We start from the raw sequence: 21,267 nt of genomic DNA, 5'->3' as shown, positions 1-21,267 counted from the left end.
AAATGACTTTTATTTTGTAGTAACCCACTGATGGTTACATTTTGATCTGAATGTTAAGTGTCTGAGATATGAGTTTGTCCTGCTGCCTATACATCCAAAAGAATTAAGGAAAACTACCCAAGAGCTTAGGTAATTTAAAAGTCTTCCCTTTTCTAGTATTTTTAGTTTAACTTTGAACAGAGGTACTCAAACTAATGAGCACCAAACTCACCTTAAGGCCTTGTTCAACACAGATGGCTGGCACCCCTCACAGAGCTTCTGGATCAGTAGGTCTGGGGTATGGCTGGAGATTCTGCATTTCTAACAAGTTCCTACATGATGGTGATGCTGCTGGCCCAGGACCATATTGTGAGAATGAATGACTTAAAAGAAACTTCTGGAGATTCTTCAACAGTTAGAAAAGCTCTCCTTGATCCCCACTGCCTCTCAAATCAAGATCCTTTTACTCCACAATTGAACACTGATGCCAATAACTTTATTTGACTTCTGCACTGTTTCAGCATATTCTTTATAACTGATGAGTATAATAAAATATATTTGAAAAAAAGATTATCCTGCTTGGCAGGTGACTAGTACACTGGAACAGGGACTCTTTCCCCAAAGTTAACCAACAGACATACACCACTCAATATGCTCTTGGTGAAGAAATAGGAAAGCAGGTCAGTCAAAGTAGAAACATTCATTCATTCTTGACTTTTCTCAGTGCAGCACTTGCTGTTAGGCAGCAGAATCCAAGGACATTTCACCAATGTTATGACACCTGCCACACTACTGAAGGTTATGTTGCTAGAAACCTGGCTTTGTGAGCTTTAGAGAAGGGATGCTATGTTCCCTGCTGAATCCCACGCTGGTCAGAGAATGCAGGAGAGTTATTTTGGCTCTGGCATGCCTCCGGACCTGCTGATGGTATTCTTTTGTGCCTGCGCTCCCTTACCCCCAATATAGCCATGACCTCTCCTTGCATTATTAATGACTCCAAGAGAAGTCATTTATTAAAGCTACATTTTTTCACTGTTCCATATGTTTCTTTCTGCCAGCCATGGCAGGCGTGTCACAGGAACGCTGAGGGAGGGGCAGTCATCTCCCCTGGGACTGTACCACCTGCCTCATGGCAATATGCAGCTGTATCTATGGAAGCCATTAGAATCCTGGGACGCGGACTCACTTGTCATTGCTAAAAGCCTTCCTAGACCAAAGTGGGACCTACCTGATACATTCCTCATTCATAAGTTAATTTGGTAAACATGTCCCAAATAGTTTACTGGTTATGTGTCAGGACCTGGGGTGTCACAGACAACAAGACAAAGTCCTTGCCTTCTTAGGACTGACATTTTTCCTGGGGACTGGGGGTTGGAGAAAATAGACAAGTTAATAAGTACATGAATTATGATAAGTGCTAGGAAGGAAATAAACTGCAGAGAGAGGTCAATATGGTTGGGTGTGGGGGGACCTCTCAGATCAGAGAAGGTCTCTGTGGAGAGGGATATTTGAGCTGAGTCTTCAAGGATGAGTTGGTGAACTATGTCTCAGATGGAGCGGAACAGTCAGCTGAAGGTTCTGAAAAGTGAGAGTAAGGTAGGTTGTGGGTGCTACAAGAAACCTGCAAGGACCAGAGCAGATGCATGATGGGAACATGGCAGGCAACTCCCCGAAGAGGTAAAACAAGGCCAGACCACACAGGCCCCTGCAGGCCACAGTTAAGGAGCAGGTTTTATCTTAAGGGCATTGAGGGACCAATGAGCAGGGAGTGGGAAGCTCACTACTCAGCATAGGGTTGGTTGCGTAAACACGGTGGCTGAATGAACGATAGGTAAATGTCTTGTATGCCCTGTGTTCTCCACTGGCACCTTCGTGATCCAAATCACAGTCATCTCTTCCAACAGCTCGTTCTGGGCTCCTAACTAGTACCCTTGTTTCTTTTCTTGCTCCTCGTGCCCTACCAACATGTACATGATCCAATGTGTTCAACCAATCATCTGCTGAGGGTAAACGTGGTGACTAGACCTCCCAGGATTTCACAGCATAATTAAGGAGGCTGAATTAACAGATTATGCAGAAACAAGGGGACGCTTGGTGCAGGGATACATGGGTACACAGGACCTCATGGAAACTCAGTGCAGGGATGCAGAGGTGGGTAGGGGTTCATGGGAAGGCTCAGTGCAGGGCTACAACAGACTGCAGAGATACAGCAGTGCACAGGGTCTCATGGGAACACTCACAAAGGCACCTAAGCTGGGGTGGTAGCAAACTGGCCTCAGTACTAAAAGTAAAGCTAGAGAACTCCTTTAGAGTCACCTAATGCTTTGTGCCTAGAGAAGAGGTTGGTAGAGAGAGGGGAGCAAGTCCTGGTCTAACCCTAAGCCTTTCCTTTTCATTGCTTCATCAACATCGAAGTGCTTTACAGTCTACTGTTAATGGAGGAAAAAGACAAGACCTAGTGATAGATAAATGCCCACAGTGGAAAAAAATGACTTTCTCAGCCACGGATAAGCGCCATGTCATTAAGGCAAAAGGAGATGGGCTTTCTTTTTCCACACCTGCTTTACCTAAACTAATTTGGATGGTAAAGCTACTTCTAATAATAAAGCTTTTGGCATTGATAAGTTGTGTAAGCAAACATACTCTCACCCGCAGGAGAACTTAACCATGTTCAACACGTCTGTATGGAGGTCAAGGTTATGTTCATCCAGGGAACCACCATTAACTCTGTCCATACTTTATCATACCACCACCTGGCTGATTCTCAAAATCAACAACTGTAGGGAGCATAAAAGGCACAAATTCCTATTTTTTTGTTACTGAGAAGGAAAAGAACATGAGTTTTCTTAAATGAACCATTCTTAAACCTGCCTGGGAGTTTGATGGGAATGCTGCACTCCTGAACATTCTTCTCTTTGTCCACCATTTTCCCCTAACATGAGGGACCAGAGGCCCTGTCCCAAGTCCTCTCATTTGTAAGAGAACAGACCCAAATACTCCCAGGCTGATGGAGGTGCCAAGCAGCACGTGGCCCTGTTTGAGAATGCAAGGTCTCCACATTAGCTCCACAAAGGTGAGAATGATTTTTAAAAATTAATCCAAGTGTTCCATGTAACATAGGTCATCTATTCACTGGTTTTGATAAAAATGATTTGTATTAGAGAAGAATTCAGATTTTGGAATCCCAACACAGACATTGCTGCCATCCCCAGTTATAATTCCTTTGCGTTTCAGTTTATTTTTGAAATGGGGATATAATATCACCCATCTCTTGGTGCTGCTGTGAGGATCTTATGGAGAAATGTGCAGTCAGCACTTAGCACAGTGCTGGCACACAGTAAGTACTCAATAAATAATGCTATGGTTCCTGCAATGAACATCACTGAAATCGTATCATTATGTTCTCCTTCCCTTCTTGAAAATGTGTATGCAAGACTTTTAGTAAATGTATTAGTTATTATAATTTCTAGGTTGAAGTCCCAAACACAATTATTTCCTCATGGCCTAAATAAGTGAGCAAAGGTGACTATTCTACAAAGAAGAGGTGGAAGGAATGAGTGACACTGCGGGGTGTGTTACTCTTTTCCCCTTCCCCTGGCCTCCATTTGAAATCTCTCCTCAAAGCATCCACATACTGGCCTTCCCGTTGTCTGAAAGGACACAGCTGGGGGGATGGCTGATGCTTGGCCGGTGATGGGGTCCTTGGTACTAAGCCAACAGAGCCACAGACCTCTCCATCCCTAAGCCACTCCTCCTCCACCCCTTCCCCATAACCAGGGGACCGGCTTCAGCTGGGTTCTGGCTACAGCTCTAAAGCTGTCATGTTCCCTATGCCATCAACCCCTGCACATATGGGGATTTTCTGGGCAGTTAATTTAACCAAGTAGAATAACCTCGAAGCATCTTCCTTGATAACTTTAAAGCATCTTTCTTTCTTGTGTCTGTCCTTCCGCTGCAGCAGTGGTCCTGAGTGATCAAAGTCACCCGAGAGGGGCAAGTTTTCCAAAGCAGGAGACAGCTGCTAACTTCAATGTTAAATGTCCCACAGGTAGAGGCCCTGTCTTGATGCTTCCCGGGACTCTACAGTTACCATGAAAGCACAAAGACTGCTATACCTCAACTGATCTAACAACTCCAAGGTGGTCAAAGGGCTCCTCTTGTACCCTCCTCAGAAGTATTCCAAGGATCCCCAAATATTTCAGCGCATCCCTTAATGCACAGGGCAAATCACTGATATGTGTGCACTTCTTTGCAGTGCTTTCTGACAACCAGGCAACTTCATGTGCTGCTGTTGTTTTTCTAATGTGATTAAAGGTACAATAAGGTATGTGTGCAACAAGAGGCAAAGCCATTGTTCTGCATCATTAAGCTCACAGCGGCCCCAAAAAGAAATTGTAGGCAGCTTGCCAAAGGCCCTAATGAAGAGCATCTCTTTGAATTATCTCTGGATGAGGAAAGGATAAAGTCTGAGCCCCAGAATATTTGATCCTCTTTGCGCTGCTGTTACGAGGGCTTACTGAAGCCAGACACACTGGACCTTCTGGAACTGTAATTTATGGGAACCTTAATTTCTCTGCTTTTAATAAGGCTTTGCATAATAAGAAGGGGAATGCAGTTATTAATTCCTGCAAGTGTTTTGTGAATTCCTTTATGCTACGGTTCAGGACTCCCAAAGAATAGGAGAAAGGGGATTTTACTTAGTTGGCACAAGGGTAATGGGTCTGAAAAGTAGTTTGAGTTTCCTGAAAATAAATCTGCATGGCTTCCTAAATTGCTGACAAAGTGTATTCCAGATGGAAGTCATTTATCAGCAATTTACTGCATGATGCTTTGGCCAAAAATATTTCCACATAAATTCACCTAGTAAAAAACAAACAAACAGAATCCAGGTTCTTTCTTTTGGGGGGCTATGGGATGGGGGAAAGAGCCTAAGTAATATAGAAGAATAAGGCACAAGTTAACATCAGATTTGCAGGAGATGGTGTAGGGTTGTCACATTTTGGAGGGTTCCATTGTAATTAACACACTTACAACAATGAATGCTAAATGATATTTTTGTGTACTGATAGTTAAAAGAAAAAAAAACCCCAGCAAGTTATTAAGACTTCATTTTTATGTACTATATTATATACAGAGTAGTGGGAAGTCTGTAATAAAACCACCTTGGTGATGGTTCTGTTGTTCTGCTTGTTTTGCTTCTGAATTCCTGACTCACTGAGAACTGGGGGCTCACTGCCCATTGCACATGACACTCTGGCAGAATTTGGATTACAACATCACCATATGATCACACAAGGGATGGAGGCCAGATCTCCAGTGCCAGTGGCACTTTTGCCCACGCCTCCAATGTGCTCCCAGACCGCTTTCAAAGGACAGAAGTCCAACAGAGTGCTAAGCATGAACTCCTATGTCAGAAGTGTATGTCAAACACTGATTTAAGATGCTTGTTTTTCGTAAACAAAAACATTGTTTTTGTTTTTTAAGATATGTGTACTCTGTATACAGGGTGGCTGGCAGTGGTGGGGTGGGGACACATGACCAAGCCCCAAAAGGTTTGTTTTGATCTCTATGCTTCAGTGGAGAAAAAGACACAGACACAGGCACACATGTGCACACGCATACACACACACACACACACATCTTTTCTTCACCCAGGGTCACTTTATCATTAGATTGTTCACAGAGGCAGCCAATGCACAGAAGCAGCCTTGCTTCACTGTGTCTTTTTAATGCGACGCGCCCTCTGGTGGCGTGTGCAAAACTGGTGCCCAATTGATGGCTAATCAAATTCTTTTTTTTAAGCTGTCTGGCTCTTTAAAGAATATATTGATATGCCATTCATTGTGATAAATTAAGGAATAACCACCTTTGGTTTTTTTTTTTTTACCATAAAGACCTTATTCTATCATTCTAATTAAAAAAACCTTTTGAATGGGATTATAATTTTTGATTACTGAAAAAAATTGTTAGAATGATTTAAGGGGAAAACACTTAACTGCCAAGTTCGGTTACCAACAACAGTGTGCAAACCTCATCGTTCAGGATAAAACTGGAATATTTAAAAATAAGACACTCAACATAGATGTAAGGTAAGTTATCTGGGTTATACCTTAACTGTCCCATTTCATCTCAATTGAATTTTCACATTACTAAGGATGCAGAAGTTTTGAGAAGTCATCTGCTGTGGATGACAGCACCTAAGATCAAATCATTTGCTCTTGAAGTTCTTAAAATTTTCACAGGGTGAGGTATAGAAATGCCAAGTGTGAAGCATAAATCCGAACCACATGTCCCAGCACAAGAAGTTGCTGAAAGAATCAAGTCTGTGGTAGACGCTTGTGCTCTACTCAAAGGCGCGCCTCATAACTATTTGTAAACAGAGACAAAACCGTGCAAGCATTAATCATCATCCCATCTTCTCCGACGTGTTCAAAGGGTGACCACGCTCTGACCCCTCCTAAGACATTCGCTGACACTCCAGAGAGCGGTCAGTTGTAAAAGAGCTTTGTGACATGCCTGCTGGATACATACTTTGTGACTGTCAACATCTACTTAAATATTCAAATATAGGCACCTAAGTGCCACTGTGAGGGCAATCACGTAAGAGATTCAAGAGAATGTACAGAAGAGTCAGAAGAGCTGTCTCGGTCAGAACACAAATACACACCCAAATCCCCAATTCCTTTCCCAGAAGTTACACTCTGCCAGCTGAGTGCCGGTACACTCCCACAGAATAAAATGCAATGCGTTACCTGGCAAACTTCATAGAGCAATTTGTACTGCTCCTCTTGCTTCTGCAGGCTGCACAAACTGCATCCCATGTTTAGAGAAACGTCAAAGGAAGGCTTCAGTACTCGCCAGCACCCGGGAAAAGCAGCGTCCTGCGTGCAGGCATGAAGGTATCCTCGGAGAGCCTCAGGTGCATCGGGCGGGCTGCAACACTTCACATTGGCGTTGCTCTCTAAGGCTGAAAACAACTCTCTCCCCTTCCACGCTTCCCCTCCTTCCCTCGCAGCATGCACACACACACACACACACACACGCACACACGAGCCCGTGCATGCACACACACACACACACACACACACACCACTCCCTCCTCTGAGGGACTCTGGCAGCTGGATTGTGGTCCAATGCACACGCTATATATACTGCTGCTCATGCATATTAATCAGTTCTCATTGACTATTCATAACAGACAATGATACAGAAGCTATAATTGCCAACTATGACAGTTGAAATTTCTCTAATTAACAAGCAAGTGCTCCAGTGGTAGGGAATAATAAAAGACACTAACAATTTTGTAAGCCATTTTCGGGCAGTTACAAATAAACATGACTGCATTTTTAGCAAGGTCTCTTAGGATAGTCCCTAATGCATTTAAGCTAAGTAGAAATTCATTTTTAAATATATCATAAAATTTTTGATGATATAAAGTGTATTTAATGCTGCAGATAATGATGGCATATAAACGAGCTTTACAGAATGCACATGTTTTGAATAATACTCATATAATATTTAGAGCTTTACCAAGTTGTAGGAAATATGTGCCATATATGAATAAAATACAGAAATTTAAATTGCAGGATCTAAGTGTGTATATGCAAAGTAACCAGGGGGATGTAAGGAGATAGCCTGCCCTAAAGGTGAGCAAGAAGATAATCACTGCTAAAGTGCATTTTCAGTTCCCAAAGCAGAAAGTTCTTTCTTAAAGGGCTGCCCAGCTAAATGGAAGGAAGAGAAGCAACCAGCTTTGTGCCATCTCTATAGCTGTGTAGATGCTTCAGATAGCTTAGAGCCAACGCCACCGAGCTGTCACTGGCTACTACAGATCTGGATGTGATATTCCATGGCTGCCTAGACTTACAGAGCTCTGCTCTGTGCCGTGTGTCAAAAAAGCAGGGAGTTGCGATGATAACATGGAAGGTGAGTACTGACAGCATTTTTAAGAATTTTAATCCTTGCTGTCTTGCCTCTTGTCTCCCTTCATTTAGCCTCTGATCCACTAAGTTTGATGGCTTTTAAAACAAAAACTTTCTTTTTTCAAATGATCACCCCACCGGCTAAGTGAAAAGCACAGGTCCTATTGTTTCAATCCAAATCACTGATGTTTAAAATTCTCACAACTGCTTCCAAATCAGCATCGCACCCCCCTACATTTTATAAAGGTTGAACTGTCTCTCAGGAGGACTCCCACGTCCTGCCAAGAGACATTACAGGGCCTGAAGAATAATGCTCCCTTTCTCTGGGAGCCCAGACACACCTGTGATGTGAGTAAACCTATACATAAAATTCCACTTGGGCTGGTGGCCAGCAGATACATCTGGTCCCATTTCTCAGACCCAGAAGATGAGGCATGGCAACTTGTCACAGATCACCTAATAGCCTTAGCTTGCTGGGCGGGGAGGAAGGGAACCTTCATTTCAGACCCATACCTGGTGTCACCACGGTGGCTGGAGCAGAGAGCTGAGGCGTGCCACCAGGGAAAAGAAGGCACAGATGGGGCTGAGCAGTGGCAGTGACCTCTGACTTGCTCTGATGATGGATCCATGAGCAGGTTACTAGGAGCTCAGTTTCCTGATCCCTAATTAGCCATAAAACTACTTTGCAGAGTTTTGTTGTAACAATGTGGGAAAACACAAGCCAAAACCAGAGGTCATGCTTATTCACTGCCCTCATCCCCAGAGCCTTCCCTCTCTTTGTGGGTCTGCTCTCTTATTCCAAGAGAAATTTCAATTCTGCCCACTTCTGTTTATCCTCTGGCACACCATCTACTCCACCTGGATGACATCAAGAGCCTCCTGACACACTTCTGCTTCCTCTCTTGCCCACCCATAGACTACCCACTCCACAAGGTTGTCAGGTTGGTCTTTATAAACCAGAGACAGGATCACTTCTTTCGCTTGCTTGAAAACCCTGCCATGACTTCTCATCACACTTGGATTAAAATCACATTCTTCACTGGGCCTCCAATGCCCTAGAAAATCTGGTCCTTACCCATTAGTTTTTCTACCATCATCTACTGGTGCTCTGGTGCTCACCTCACTCCCACCAAGCCATGTCCTTCTTCTGGGTTCCCTCTATCAGAATGCACCTTTCTTCTTCCTACCCACCCAGCACTGCCATCTCAGAAGTCTTGTTAGAAAGGCAAAGCCTTTTCTAACAAAAGCCTGCGCACCTTGTATGAATTCATTTCTCAATCCTCCAAATTACTGTGTGTATCATCCCATTCATTTCCTCAGTCTTTCCTGTTCACTTATGCTTGTTTGTTCCTCACTGGTCTCCTTCCCGGGGCAGGGAACTGTGTCTGCATTACCCTGCAGTCCAGCCCTATGAAGGTGCTGGGGAAACACATGTCCTTTGGTTGAATGAATAGGTGAAGGCTGACGTCTCACAAACTCATACCCTACAGTGCAAAGTATAATTTCCACATACGGAGGACAACGGTGTGCTTGGTTTTCCTCCTCCAATGTGGTGGGCCTTTAAATTTTCTTTTTTTTTTTTTTTTTTTTTGGTAAGGTTTTGTGCTTCACACTGGCTTGTATCCATATTTTCCCTGCACATCCACAGGTAAATGTAGAAATGGTCGCCTGCTAAATGGATAGGGAACTTATGCAAATCCTTTTGGTGTTTGTTAGAAAATGTTCGAATCTCATTCACAAGCCAGGAGAATTTTATTACATATTGCCCTGTATTTCAGAAAAGTTTCTCAAACTTTTGAGTTTTAGGAATCCTTCACAATCTTAAAATTACTGAGAATGGTGAACGGCTGCTGTTTATTTGGGTTATACTTATTGATGTTGGTCATGTTAGAAACAGAAATACGAAATTACGTATTTCTTAATTTATTTAAAATAGCAATAACCTACTATATATTAACATAAATAACATTTTTATGAAAAATTACCATTTTTTCCAAAACAAAAATAATTTTTTGAGAAGAATGCTATTGTTTTACATTTCCACAAAGCCCTCTATGTCTAGCTTAATTGAAGACAGCTGGCCTTTTGCTTCTGCATTCAATCATTTGTTATGTGATAGAAGGGCTTCTAGAATACTCTACTTCAAGTTCATTTATAAAAGAATGAAAGCAAAAGAAAAAAATAACATCTTGATGTTTTTATGAACATAGTTTTGACCTCAGACTCCCTGAAACAGTGTTGAGGACCCCCATCCCCCAGGTAGGCCTGGGTGACATTCTGAGAATTGCTGCTCTAGAAGAACACATCAATGAGCTAGGAGTCTAAGAACCTTATTCTTGGGGGTGGAGAGAAGAGCGGAGAGGATGCTAATTCAAATTCAACTCAGGGTTGGTTTTCCATTCTTATGATTAATTACATATTATTTGGACTCAAGAATGAAAACCACTCATACCCATTATGCCTAAGACAAGACTTGCCAAACTGATTATTGGCTTAGAAATACCCTTTCCTTTGTAAAAGTACATCTAGAACGGTTTCATTTTCAAAATGCTGCTTTCACAGAGTGAGAAACACAGCTGCGTGAAAGGAGGTTCACCTGTACTGTGATCCACACCGAGGCCTTGAATCCCATGGATCCAAGAGGCACAGATCTTAGCGACAGGAAGTTATTTACAATAGAACTGTTTGTGAGAGAACAGCTGTCCCAAGTAAAAAATGAAAAACGACCGGCCTCACAAAGACCCACACTGTTTGATGAAGATGCTAAATGTCCTTTTCAAGTTAGTAATCACATCATCGGAAAGTGCCGAGGGAGCTCACTCCTCCTGGGCGCTCTGTGCCATCAGACCCCCGCCTCTTCCTGCCTCCGCGGTAATGAGAAGCGCAGTGCAAAGGGGGGTCACCGAGGCACGCGCAGAGACAGCTAGAGGAGGCAGCCGAGAAGGGCCGAAGACGCCCAGGGAACGGCCTTGGTAAGCGTTCTCTGAACTTCTAGAAGTCATCAGGGATGCGATGCGGCGCGACAGTCAGCAGATAGAGACCAAAACTTACGTTGGCTTAATTGTGGAAACCTCTATCTAATCCAGCATATTATTCCAGCACCCCCACAGGGGTGCCCATTTGTCCACTACCTGTCATCTGACCTTCCCGTTTTCCCCAATGGGTGAGCGACGCCGGTGTCAGCGAACACTCTCTGTCAAACGGTAGGTCTTCTGGGAAGAGGATGACAAAAAATAGGTGGGATGACGGATCCACATTCGTGCTGAGAAACGGAGTCTCTCTGGGGGCCCAGCTCTAGGGAGCTGTGGAATCACCCTCGAATCTCTGACACCCGCCCACTGGCTCTGCCTTTCCTGAAGCACCTGTCAGCTTTTTTGGGAACCATGCGGCTTCATTACCTTGGTTTCTTCCCGGTTTCAATCTCGCTCTCATTTTGGTTCCTACTGTACAATGTGGCTGGAACAGTCCTACACACATACACACCCACACGGCGGGTAGAGCACCACCCTCAAGACCCAGTCCACGCTTGCACACGTGGGGACCTGACCCCTCCTGCTCTGCCCAGCGGCCTCTGTCTTCTCTTGTTCTGCAGCATCAGGGTGCTTCGTGCCTCACATCTGTGCACATGGTGGGCCTGCGGCGTGCACCACCAACTCCACGGCCTTCAGCGTGCCCCTGAATCTCCCCCCCTCTGCCCCTGGGCCATGAGGCCCCTCAGTGCATGCTGCATTTTTGCCACCTCCTTTCTGGCATGCTTCCCACCGTGTGGTCCTTCTGTGTTTACATCACTCCCTTCCTCACCGGAGAGGGCACTGGACGAGACCAGGCCTGATTCAGCTATGGACACCCACCCCTCCCCCCAGCTCCTAACGCTCAAAAAATATCTCAGGAGTAAATCTGACCTCTGCTATTTATCGAGTGCTCCCTCACTAGGAGGCACTTTCCTGAGTTCTGAGAACACAACAGTGACCAAAATGGACACAGAGTCCAGCTCTCACAAGATCAAGGCCATGTACCTGGGAAAAGCACTTTTTATGCCTGCTATGGTCTGGATGCTTGTGTCCCCTCTCAAATTAATATGCTGACATCCTAATGTTCAGTGTGATGGTATCAGGAGGTGGGGCTCTGAGAAGTGCTCAGGTGGTGAGAGTGGAGTCCTCATGAATGGGATCAATGATCTTATAAAAGAGACCCCACAGAGCCTCCAGTCCCTTCTGCAGTGTGATAATGCAGCAAATCTCTGACTTGGAAGTGAGCCCTCACCCAATCGTGCTGGCATGCTGATCTGGGACTTCCAGCCTCCAGAATTGTGAGCAATACATGTCGGCTGTTTATGAGCCCCAGAATCGATGCTATTTTGTTAAACACCCAAAGAGACTGAGATACTACCCTTTTGCAGGACAAAAATTGCTCCTATAAGCCTTCCATACTAGTCATGGCTGGAGATTCAGATCATAATCTGTTGAGGAAACAGCACAGTACCGTCTAGTTCACCTTCACCTTTGTTAGGGTGACACTTCAGTAGCCACCTTCAATGAGTTCTTGGACTAATTCCTGAGCAAGGGGTGAGAACTGCTGGGAAGCCAAGTGTGGATGAAAATCACAATATCACAGCAAAGAAAAGAAGCAACTGCCAACAGGTTAGAACACACAAAGACACAAATGTCATGAGTTGCAAAAATATATAATAGCAGCTTTGAGTGCAGTTTTGTTTCTGAAAAGCTCTATCAGCTCGGACTATCTGCTCACGACCTCAACTTTTATTTTTATAAACGAAAGGATGTTTTTCCTTTTGACTGAGGCCCTGCTGTCCTGAGGGCATGTCCTCTGGGCTCCAGGTACCTGATGAACACCCTGGCTGCCTGAGACCCATGGCTTGCTGTTTTCACCTGCAGCAGTCTGGAGCGAAGGCACCCACTGAACCCTGGGAGAGGTGGGCGTGAGAGAACGGTGAGGGCAGCAGGGTGCCATTCAAATGCCACACGGGCACATGGGTATCAGACTCCAGGAATTGCCTGATGACCCACAAAGCAGCTGGATAAGAATGTACCCAGAGGACAGGGATCAATCATGGGGAGGCTAGAACATGAGCATTTTTGTTGAAGGCAGCCAGTGGGAAAAGAGCTTCAAGGGGCCTTGGCTTCCAACAGAAAATTCAAGTGTTCTAGCAGGCTGGACCTGCGGCTGCCCCTGTAGATGCTTTTACTCCTTGAAGGCCCTAGAGCATGCTGTGTTTGTGCTGGTTAACAGTGCCTCTTCTTGTTTCTGGTAGTAAGGGTGTGCCTTAGTTTCCCCAACTATCTTTTGAGATTCCTGGAGGGTGGATTCCTGAGCAAGTCATCTCTATGACCCCTGAAATGCCTAGAAAAACATCCAAACCCTCTCTAAATGCTTGTGAGTTCCTCACAGAGAAGAGGAAGCACACCCATTGGCCCTGGCTCAGGGAGCCAGGTGGGGAAGGGAGGTCAACTCAGTCCAATCCAGAATACCCTGAGAGCTGTAGGGAGGAAATTCACCATCTCCTGGGACCTTGGCTTCCCCACTTTACAGTGTGGCACCTACCCTCCCAAACCAAGCCTGTGGAGGGAGAGCGTTTAAGAGAGAGAAAGCCTACAAAAGCTCTCAGAACAGCCTATGGGTCTGCAATCAACCAAAAGAACCAGGGGACCCCAAGCCCTTCCAGAATGTTCTAGTACAGGGGGTGGCAAACTTTTACCATAAAGGGCCAAACAGTAGTTTACATTTTGTGGGCCAAGAGCAAAATCGAGAATACTATGCAGAAACCTATATAACAACATTTTATTATTTTTTAAAAGATTTACTTATTTATTTTAGTGAGAGAGAAAGACACAGAGAATAGAAGAGAGAAAGAGAGAGAAAGAGGAAGGGAGGGGTGGAGGGGGAGAATCTTTCAAGCAGTCTCCCTGTTGAGTGTGGAACCCCCGTGGGGCTCCTTCTCATGACCCCTGCGATCATGACCCGAGCAGAAACCAAGGGTTAGACACTTAACTGAGTGAGCCACCCAGGCGCCCCTATAACAACCATTTTAAAATGGGCAGAATACTCTTCATTTGAGGGCCGTATATAAACAGGCTATGGGCCTGGGTTTGGCCTGTGAACCAAAATTTGCCAACCAGACTATGGCAGAATGAACAAAGAGTTCCTTGATACAAATAGCACCATGAGGCCGTGCTCACTCTTATCCCCTCATTATGCAGGTGAAAACTGTGGTTGTGGGCAGGCAGTGTGAATGACCCAAGAGCACATGGCCCGGAACAGTGGAGAGGAGATCCAGGTTACCCAGGATCTGGGTAACCCCAAAGCCGGCAAGCTGCTGGGCATCACTTGCTTCCCACAACCTCACGTTTGTCAGGAACACTGATGCACACAAAGAGGCTCTAAAAGCTGGGTCCTTGTTGCGAAGTGGCAGGAGCTGCTGTAGAAAAAAATCTAAGTGACATAATATATTCGTGATGATCCTGATCAGCAGGCAAAATCTGTATAAATAAGTGGCCTGCTGAATAGGAGAGGCATGTCTTGCTGCAACTGTGATGTGTTCCCATCTCATGCTAGATATTATTTTCCTTTTTAATATTTATAACCACCTAGCAGCCTGACCCCTGGGGTCCCTCCTGAGTCCAAGGGATATGAAATGTGTCCGGTCCTCCCAGAGCCACTCTGCCTGCGTACCTGTGATGGATCCCTCAAAGGCTACTTTCTGAATGGCAGGAGGGGGTGACGAGTTTTGTAGCTCCATGACCCCGGCCAGCCTCCCGGCAGGCCTGGGGGTTATCTTAGGCCTGCCGGGAACCACAGGAGTCTGTTCCAACCACTGGATGTGGGATTTCTGATAGCAGGAGAGAAGATTCCAGGCCTGGAGTCCCGGCAGGAGAGACTGAAGAGGAGATGTGACAAAGACAGATGTGTGAAGACAGAGGCTGAGGGGAAGGGAAGATATCTGGAGAGGGCGTCAGGCCAGGATTTGGGGGAATTAAGACGAGGGCAGGCACATCCTTCAAAGACCTGAGGGCTTAAGCCAGGCTTACCTGCGTGGAGCCTAAACTGGGATGACAGAAAGAAAGCGTCAGGACCAAATAGCCAAGATGAAGGACACTCGGCAAGAGAAACGGAGGAGAGATTCAGAACTCGGGCTAAGGGACACATAGAAAGGGCACCGACTGTGTGACTGTGGATTCAGAGAAATGATCAGAATAAAAGGCTGGAAAAAATGTACATAAGGGGATAACTGTACGTGACAAAATCTTGGAGGGACAAAGGAGGAAATGTGACCTCATCTAATGACATTAGAGGTTACTGACCATATGCTGGACTGGGGCAGCATCTTTAAAATTTTGGATTAGGCACCAAGTAAAAATACAATCAGGAACTTTCACCTCGGGGCACCTGGGTGGCTCAGTGGGTTAAGTGTCTGCCTTCCGCTCAGGTCATGATCTCAGGGTTCTGGGATCAACCTTCAATCTGGCTCCCTGCTCAGTGGGGAAGTCTGCTTCTTTCTCCCTCTTCTTTCTCCCTCCCCGCCGCTCGTTCTCTCGCTCTCAAATAAATAATTTTTTTTTTAAAAGGAACTTCCCCCAAAATGTATATTTTGTGGACATCTTTTGATAAATCCCCCAAATCTGACACACGTGTTGTACACATGAGCAAGAGCAAAGACTGTCTCCCTGAGATGGGGGGAGGGGCACTGTGGTCCCCACCTCCCTCCCAGGCCCCCTCACCGGCCAGTTTACATGGAGTACACCAAGGTGCCCAGGCCCCTGTGGTGTCGGTAATGTATCATGATAGAAAGTGTAAGAGTCTGGATGTGAGACCACAGCTGGAACCTGCAGGCTGGGTTGCTCCGAGGCCTGCTCCCCTCCACCTGTGGGGAGGAGGCAGTGCCCACCAACCCTGGGCTCCCGTGAGCTCATTGGGAGGGGGCGTGGGAACCAGGCTGCTGCCAGCATAGCAGCTCTGGCCAGGGGCGGGAGGAGGGAGGCAGCCAGAGTCAGTGCCCCGGGTGGAAATAAAAGCCTCGCTTCATACCTACCACCTACTGATTCACACCTTCTTATTAATTGCCTGCTATGAGCCAGACACTGTTGTTTAGTGGTAAACAAGGAACATAAAATCCCTGTCTTCATGGAATAAGCTGCTCTGCATCTGACTCACGGCGACCTCAGGACTACCGCTGTTCTCGCTAAGTTCACCGTTGGCTTCCCAAGGGGTCAAACTCCAACAATCCTGTAGTCCTTGGCCTAGGTAACTTATCTGCAGCAACTTCCCATTTCTACACTGGTACCCTCCAAACTTCCAGCCATAGGGAATCACCCTTTTCAGTGTATGGCCCCAACGCTATTTACTTCCTAGTTTTCTTTTTTTAAAAAAAAAGATTTTATTTATTTATTCATGAGAGACACAGAGAGAGAGGCAGAGACATAGGCAGAGGGAAAAGCAGGCTCCCTGCGGGGAGCCCGATGCAGGACTCGATCCCAGGACCCCAGGACCACGACCTGAGCCGAAGGCAGATGCTCAACCACTGAGCCACACAGGTGTCCCTCCACTGTGCTTTCAATGAGCCTGTTAGCTCTAAGTAGAATACCCTCTGCTTCTCACAATTTGAACTCCAAGCTTTCAAAATCCATTTACATTAAAGCCAATCCCAATATCACCTATCAAAATTCATTTCTAGATCCTAGGTGCTCTGCTAGAGCATTTGCTGTAATCTGGTGTGTGCTACTTTCTTGGGGGTACATCTTTCCATTTTCCAAATCGTGTGAATTGGCAAATGTTATGCTAAGTGTTTGGGATAGAATGGTGACTGTGACCAGCCTCTTCCTTCTCTGGGGAAAGCTTCAAGTTCCTGAAGACAGAAAGCCCACAGTGTTTTATGACAAATAAACGGCTTCATTACAATGATTCATCAATAAGCAAGTATTTACCAAGCATCTGAATTGCACATCATGCCCCCTGAGGAAACACAGAAAAACTGTAAAACCTTGTCTTTATACTCAGAGCTGACAACCTCCTCTGAAAGACAGGACTGAACCATAAGGGGGTTAGGGGGAAGAGTCTGAGCTGCAGAGAGCAGAGGTTTAGGACAACAGAGACCATTGCTCCTAATGACCCCCAGGAGATAATGACAACAAAGCTCCTTGGGGCTATGATTCTAGGGTCTGCTGTAATTAAGATAGCCTCCGTGAAGGAGATAGGATTTAGGCTGGTTGTTGCAAGGTGCAGGGGATCTGAACATGGGAATAACAACCCAAGGGGAGCAATGTGTGCAGAATAGTGTGAGGGAGGACATGCTAGGTGCAGATGTAGCTGGGTGCCCGGGCCATGGTGGGAAGTCCAGGGAAATGGCAGTCTCAAGGGCAAATAAATGGTGGGACAGAAGCCATGTCCGAGGAAGTGGTCTGGGACCAATGTGTTTGTTAGTGTGAAGGTGGCAAAGTATAAAACGGCGAGGGTGTGACACGGGGTAGAGGCAAGAAGTTGTAAGAAAGAGCCCAGATCCGGATTCAGAACTGGGTGCCCTAATGGGCAAATTACTTAGTACCTTTTTTTTTTTGGTGCATGCCAGGTTGAACTGCTGCCAAGAGTGGGTCAGGAAAACGCAGCTTCTCTGTTTTAGTCTTGGCCGGGCTCTAGGATTTAGGGCACACCTCTGCCATAGACTGTTTTTTTCGACAGCCCATAATGGAGCCAGAGGCTCCTGGACTATTCATGTCTGAAGGAATTTGCGATATAGGAAAAGCACGAGCTGGATGGATGACTTGGGCAGTAATGGGAAGCTAATTCATTATTTTAAAGTCACTTAGACGATAAACAAGTAGTGACAAAGAGACTTATTTGTGGAAAAGCAACAATATGGCAAAGGGGGGCTTCATAATTCACTTGTACGGCTAAGGTTTGTGTGCTACCACGTCTGACATTACTTATCAAGCTTCTATCCTGGATTTACTTTCGATATGAAACAGCACTTCGGAGAATAAGTAAGCAAACACTATTACGACCAATGGCTTGTTTTAAGGGGAAAATGCCCTCACAAATGGCAATACTAATTTTTAACATTCTCTGGGAAAATGTAACAACTTGATACACTTGAGAACTGAGTAAAAACTATTGACATTATACTTCATCTTTAAAACTGATATATCCAAAAGCTAATGAAGTTCCCTCTAATATAAATGAGGGGGAAGTAAAACACTAGATCATAGGCTGCACTCATACGCTTCAGATTCTGGTCTTATGGGCAGAGCCCAAGGGCAGAGCAAATGGAGGTGATTTAAAATAGTCTCTGATAGGATATATCTGATATTAGTGGGCTTACTGAAGTGCAACAGTACTGTCAAGAGATAGAAAGGTGCAGAACTGTGCGTCTGAATGTTGGGACGCCTGGATCCTGCATATCTTTCATCTACCATGAGGCAGGCGCAGCTCCGCTGGGTAGCATCAACGACAAGGTAAGTGGGTGTTCTGAAACCACAACTTATTTTATGGGATGAACCCAGGAGCACTAACGGCACCTTCTTTCACTTTTCGTACCTTCCGTCAGCGCTCGGCGGTTCTGCGCATCTTTCTGAGCCCCTCCACCATGACCTACCTTGGGCCAAGGCATTTCATTACAGGAAAAGAAACAAACGCTGTGACATAGACAAGGTGCTCCTTCATGTCCTTCACCACTTTGCTTGGGTGAGCCACCCCATAGTCCCACCCGTTTGCCACGCTGACCTGTTAACTGTACCCTGAACACCAGAGACCACGAACTCTCTGCCACTTGGGGGTTCACGGACCAGCAAAATTATCAAGGGTGAAAGTGCCTGACCAACAGAGGGGCCGGATATGTGTACTGTCTTTAAGGACCTTTGAAATAATTTGTTAGTATCTTAATTGGGGGGGGGGGGGAAGTCCTCAAAGAATTGCTGGACATAATCTACAAATTTACAAAGCAGAATAAACGTGTATTTACGGAGTCCTCGCTACACGGTCCTGTTTGGGCCTGCGTAGCCACCTACCCTGAAGGGACGCACCGTCTGAAGGTACGGCAGGTGCAGACAGCAACACAGGCCCGTGAGCCTCGAGAGCGTGCCAACCAGGCCGCCCCTGGCCGGAGGAAGAAGGGTTAACCGGGGTGCGCAGAACGATGGAGAAGGAACGGGGCAGCAGGTGGTGTTCCTCCGTAGCTCCTCCTCTGAAATGCCAAGTTGTACTGCGGCGAGCCAGCCCTGCCTCCCTGTCTCGCCCGGGCACCTGTGCCCTCCGTGTCTCCTGGGCGCACGATGCTGGCGGGGCAGGCCTCCCACCCCGCTCTTGCCTCCCCCGCTTCGTTCACCCCCGCCCCGTGCCAGCTCCCTTGTGCCGGTCGGAAAACAGGGCAGAAGGCCTCCTGACCGGTTCCGACCGACGTGGGCTAAGCCTTCGCTGCTTCTGGGAACCCCATGGAAGTACACGTTCTATGCGATCCCCGGGCTTGCCTCCCTGTTACTGCCCTGCCCCCAAGTTGTCTGCATTGGTGGAGAGACCAACTCTGTGCAGCACGTCCTCCCTCCGCCCCCTCCCCTTGCTCCGCTCCTCCAGTTTCTACAGGAAAGGGAGGCCTCGCTCCCTCTGAACTCGGGTTCTCTAGACCGATGGCCTACGCGACTGCAATCCCTCCCACCGTGCTGTCCAGCCCAGGCCCTGTTGCCGTCTTTCTGCCCATCGGGCCTTCAGGTTCCTCATTCTGAAGAGGAATGAGGATACTCCAATCTGCCACCCCCCAACCTACTCCTGCTGCCGTTCACTGTCACACTTTCTGACAGGGGAGTCTACAAGGAGATACCTTCCCTTCTTTCTCACCTCAACACCATGTGATTTGGTTTGCCCTCACCACCTGTCCCTCCTACAGACAACACGCTACCAACACCATCTCATCTACACTCACAAGAACCTCTCCAATGTCACAACCAAGAGCCTTCTGTTAAGTCCTTGATTCAACTATCTAAGTAGGAGGACACAGAGATCTGTGATCCAAGATTTACCTCTATCAACTTTGGAGAAAATTAAATTGCAATCCAAAAAGACTGGGGGGTTCTTGTAGCCAGGGTCACCCGGTCACTTACTGGCAGAACTGGGATATGAGCCCAGCTTTCTGGACACTGTACTAATGCCTTTTTTTTTTTTTTTTTTCCTAAATGTGACCACTGGTTTTACTTCCCTGTAAGGTCTGACCCTGGTCACTTCTTAACTCCTCCTGATAGTATATATTCCTGCTCTCCATGGATCCCTCTGGTGACTCACGCAGGTTTTTCTTCTTTCCTCCCGCCTTCTAAATGAATAGAAGACACATTCCGATGTCATAGCCTTTCCAGGAGTCAGTAGGGTATCAGCACAGATACTAATTCTCTCCTCCCCACCTCTTCTGTGTGCACTCCTGTCAGTGGAGGTGCAACATATCAGAAATGCCCTCTGACATCTAAAAATATCTTTTCTCTTCTCACTTGTAAATAAATACCTTCTGTGCAAAATTGGAAGAAGAGTCAGGGATTGGGGGCTCAGGCTGCCGAATTTGAAATACTGGCTCAACCCCTACTCTAGCACATGTCACTGGGACTTAGCTTGTTTCTGCCTGAGTGCCCATGTCCTCATCAAACCACACAGGATTGTTGTGAAGAACACTGAGAAGGCTTTTCTGAATTACTTGGTATAGTGGCTGGTTCATGGCATTCATGGAAAATGGGAGATTTCAGTTTGTTCTTCTTCTTTAAATTTTCATCCCTACTGTCTGAGAGGAGAGAAGCCCCACTTCCTTGAGTAGTTCAGTGTCTGTAAGAGCCCACAGACACGTGGACTAAATGGCACCAACTTCAGATGTGCTACGACAGATGTATGAGAAGTAGCGTGGGGCAACAGGGTAAAGAGTTAATTCTACTTAGGGCATCAGAAAAACCTTCATTTTGAAGAACTGAACACTGATCTGAAGCTTGTTGGCCCTCCTGGGAATTAGGCTCTTCCACGGAATACATGTAAACTTTGCCTTCTTAAGAGTGCAATATCATGTCAAGAACAACACCCAAAACATTTAGAACAGAATTACTCAGACTTTGGGGTGCACGAGAATGCCCTCCTTCTGGGTGGGTGAGGTGGTGGGGTTTGTCAAATGCAGATTCCTAAGCCCTACCCAAAGAGGCGACCATTCACTAGACCTAGGTACCCAGCCCTATGTTTCACGCATAGGTCCATGAATCACAGGATGAGCACACCGATTGTGATGTGGTGCCAAAGTCCGAACAGGCATCTTCTTATTTAAAACTAATCACTGGGACTACCACTACCAGTTTCCGGGGCCTCTTTAGCATGTTCGATTTCTTGCTACAGTGTGGTGTGG

At 46.2% G+C, this 21,267-nt stretch overlaps 1 protein-coding gene across 4 annotated transcripts in view; it reads right to left on the bottom strand.

Moving 5' to 3' along the window:
* PDZRN3 (PDZ domain containing ring finger 3) overlaps window positions 1-21,267 on the bottom strand; it is a 237,565-nt gene that overhangs the window by 41,817 nt on the left and 174,481 nt on the right. The window contains exon 1 of one of the 4 annotated variants that reach the window (XM_038565838.1): window positions 6,732-7,084. The exons of the other annotated variants lie outside the window; for them this stretch is intronic. Within the exon in view, the coding sequence (XP_038421766.1) occupies window positions 6,732-6,800 (69 nt within the window). The 5' untranslated portion in view covers window positions 6,801-7,084. Of the gene's footprint in view, window positions 1-6,731; window positions 7,085-21,267 lie in introns of those variants that run through there. 4 annotated transcript variants of the gene reach the window in all.

The sequence above is a fragment of the Canis lupus genome, chromosome 20, assembly GCF_011100685.1.
Source record: "Canis lupus familiaris isolate Mischka breed German Shepherd chromosome 20, alternate assembly UU_Cfam_GSD_1.0, whole genome shotgun sequence".
In the NCBI taxonomy this organism is placed as follows: domain Eukaryota; kingdom Metazoa; phylum Chordata; class Mammalia; order Carnivora; family Canidae; genus Canis; species Canis lupus.
Note: the sequence above shows the minus strand (reverse complement) of the source record. Positions and strands in the feature narration are given on the sequence as shown.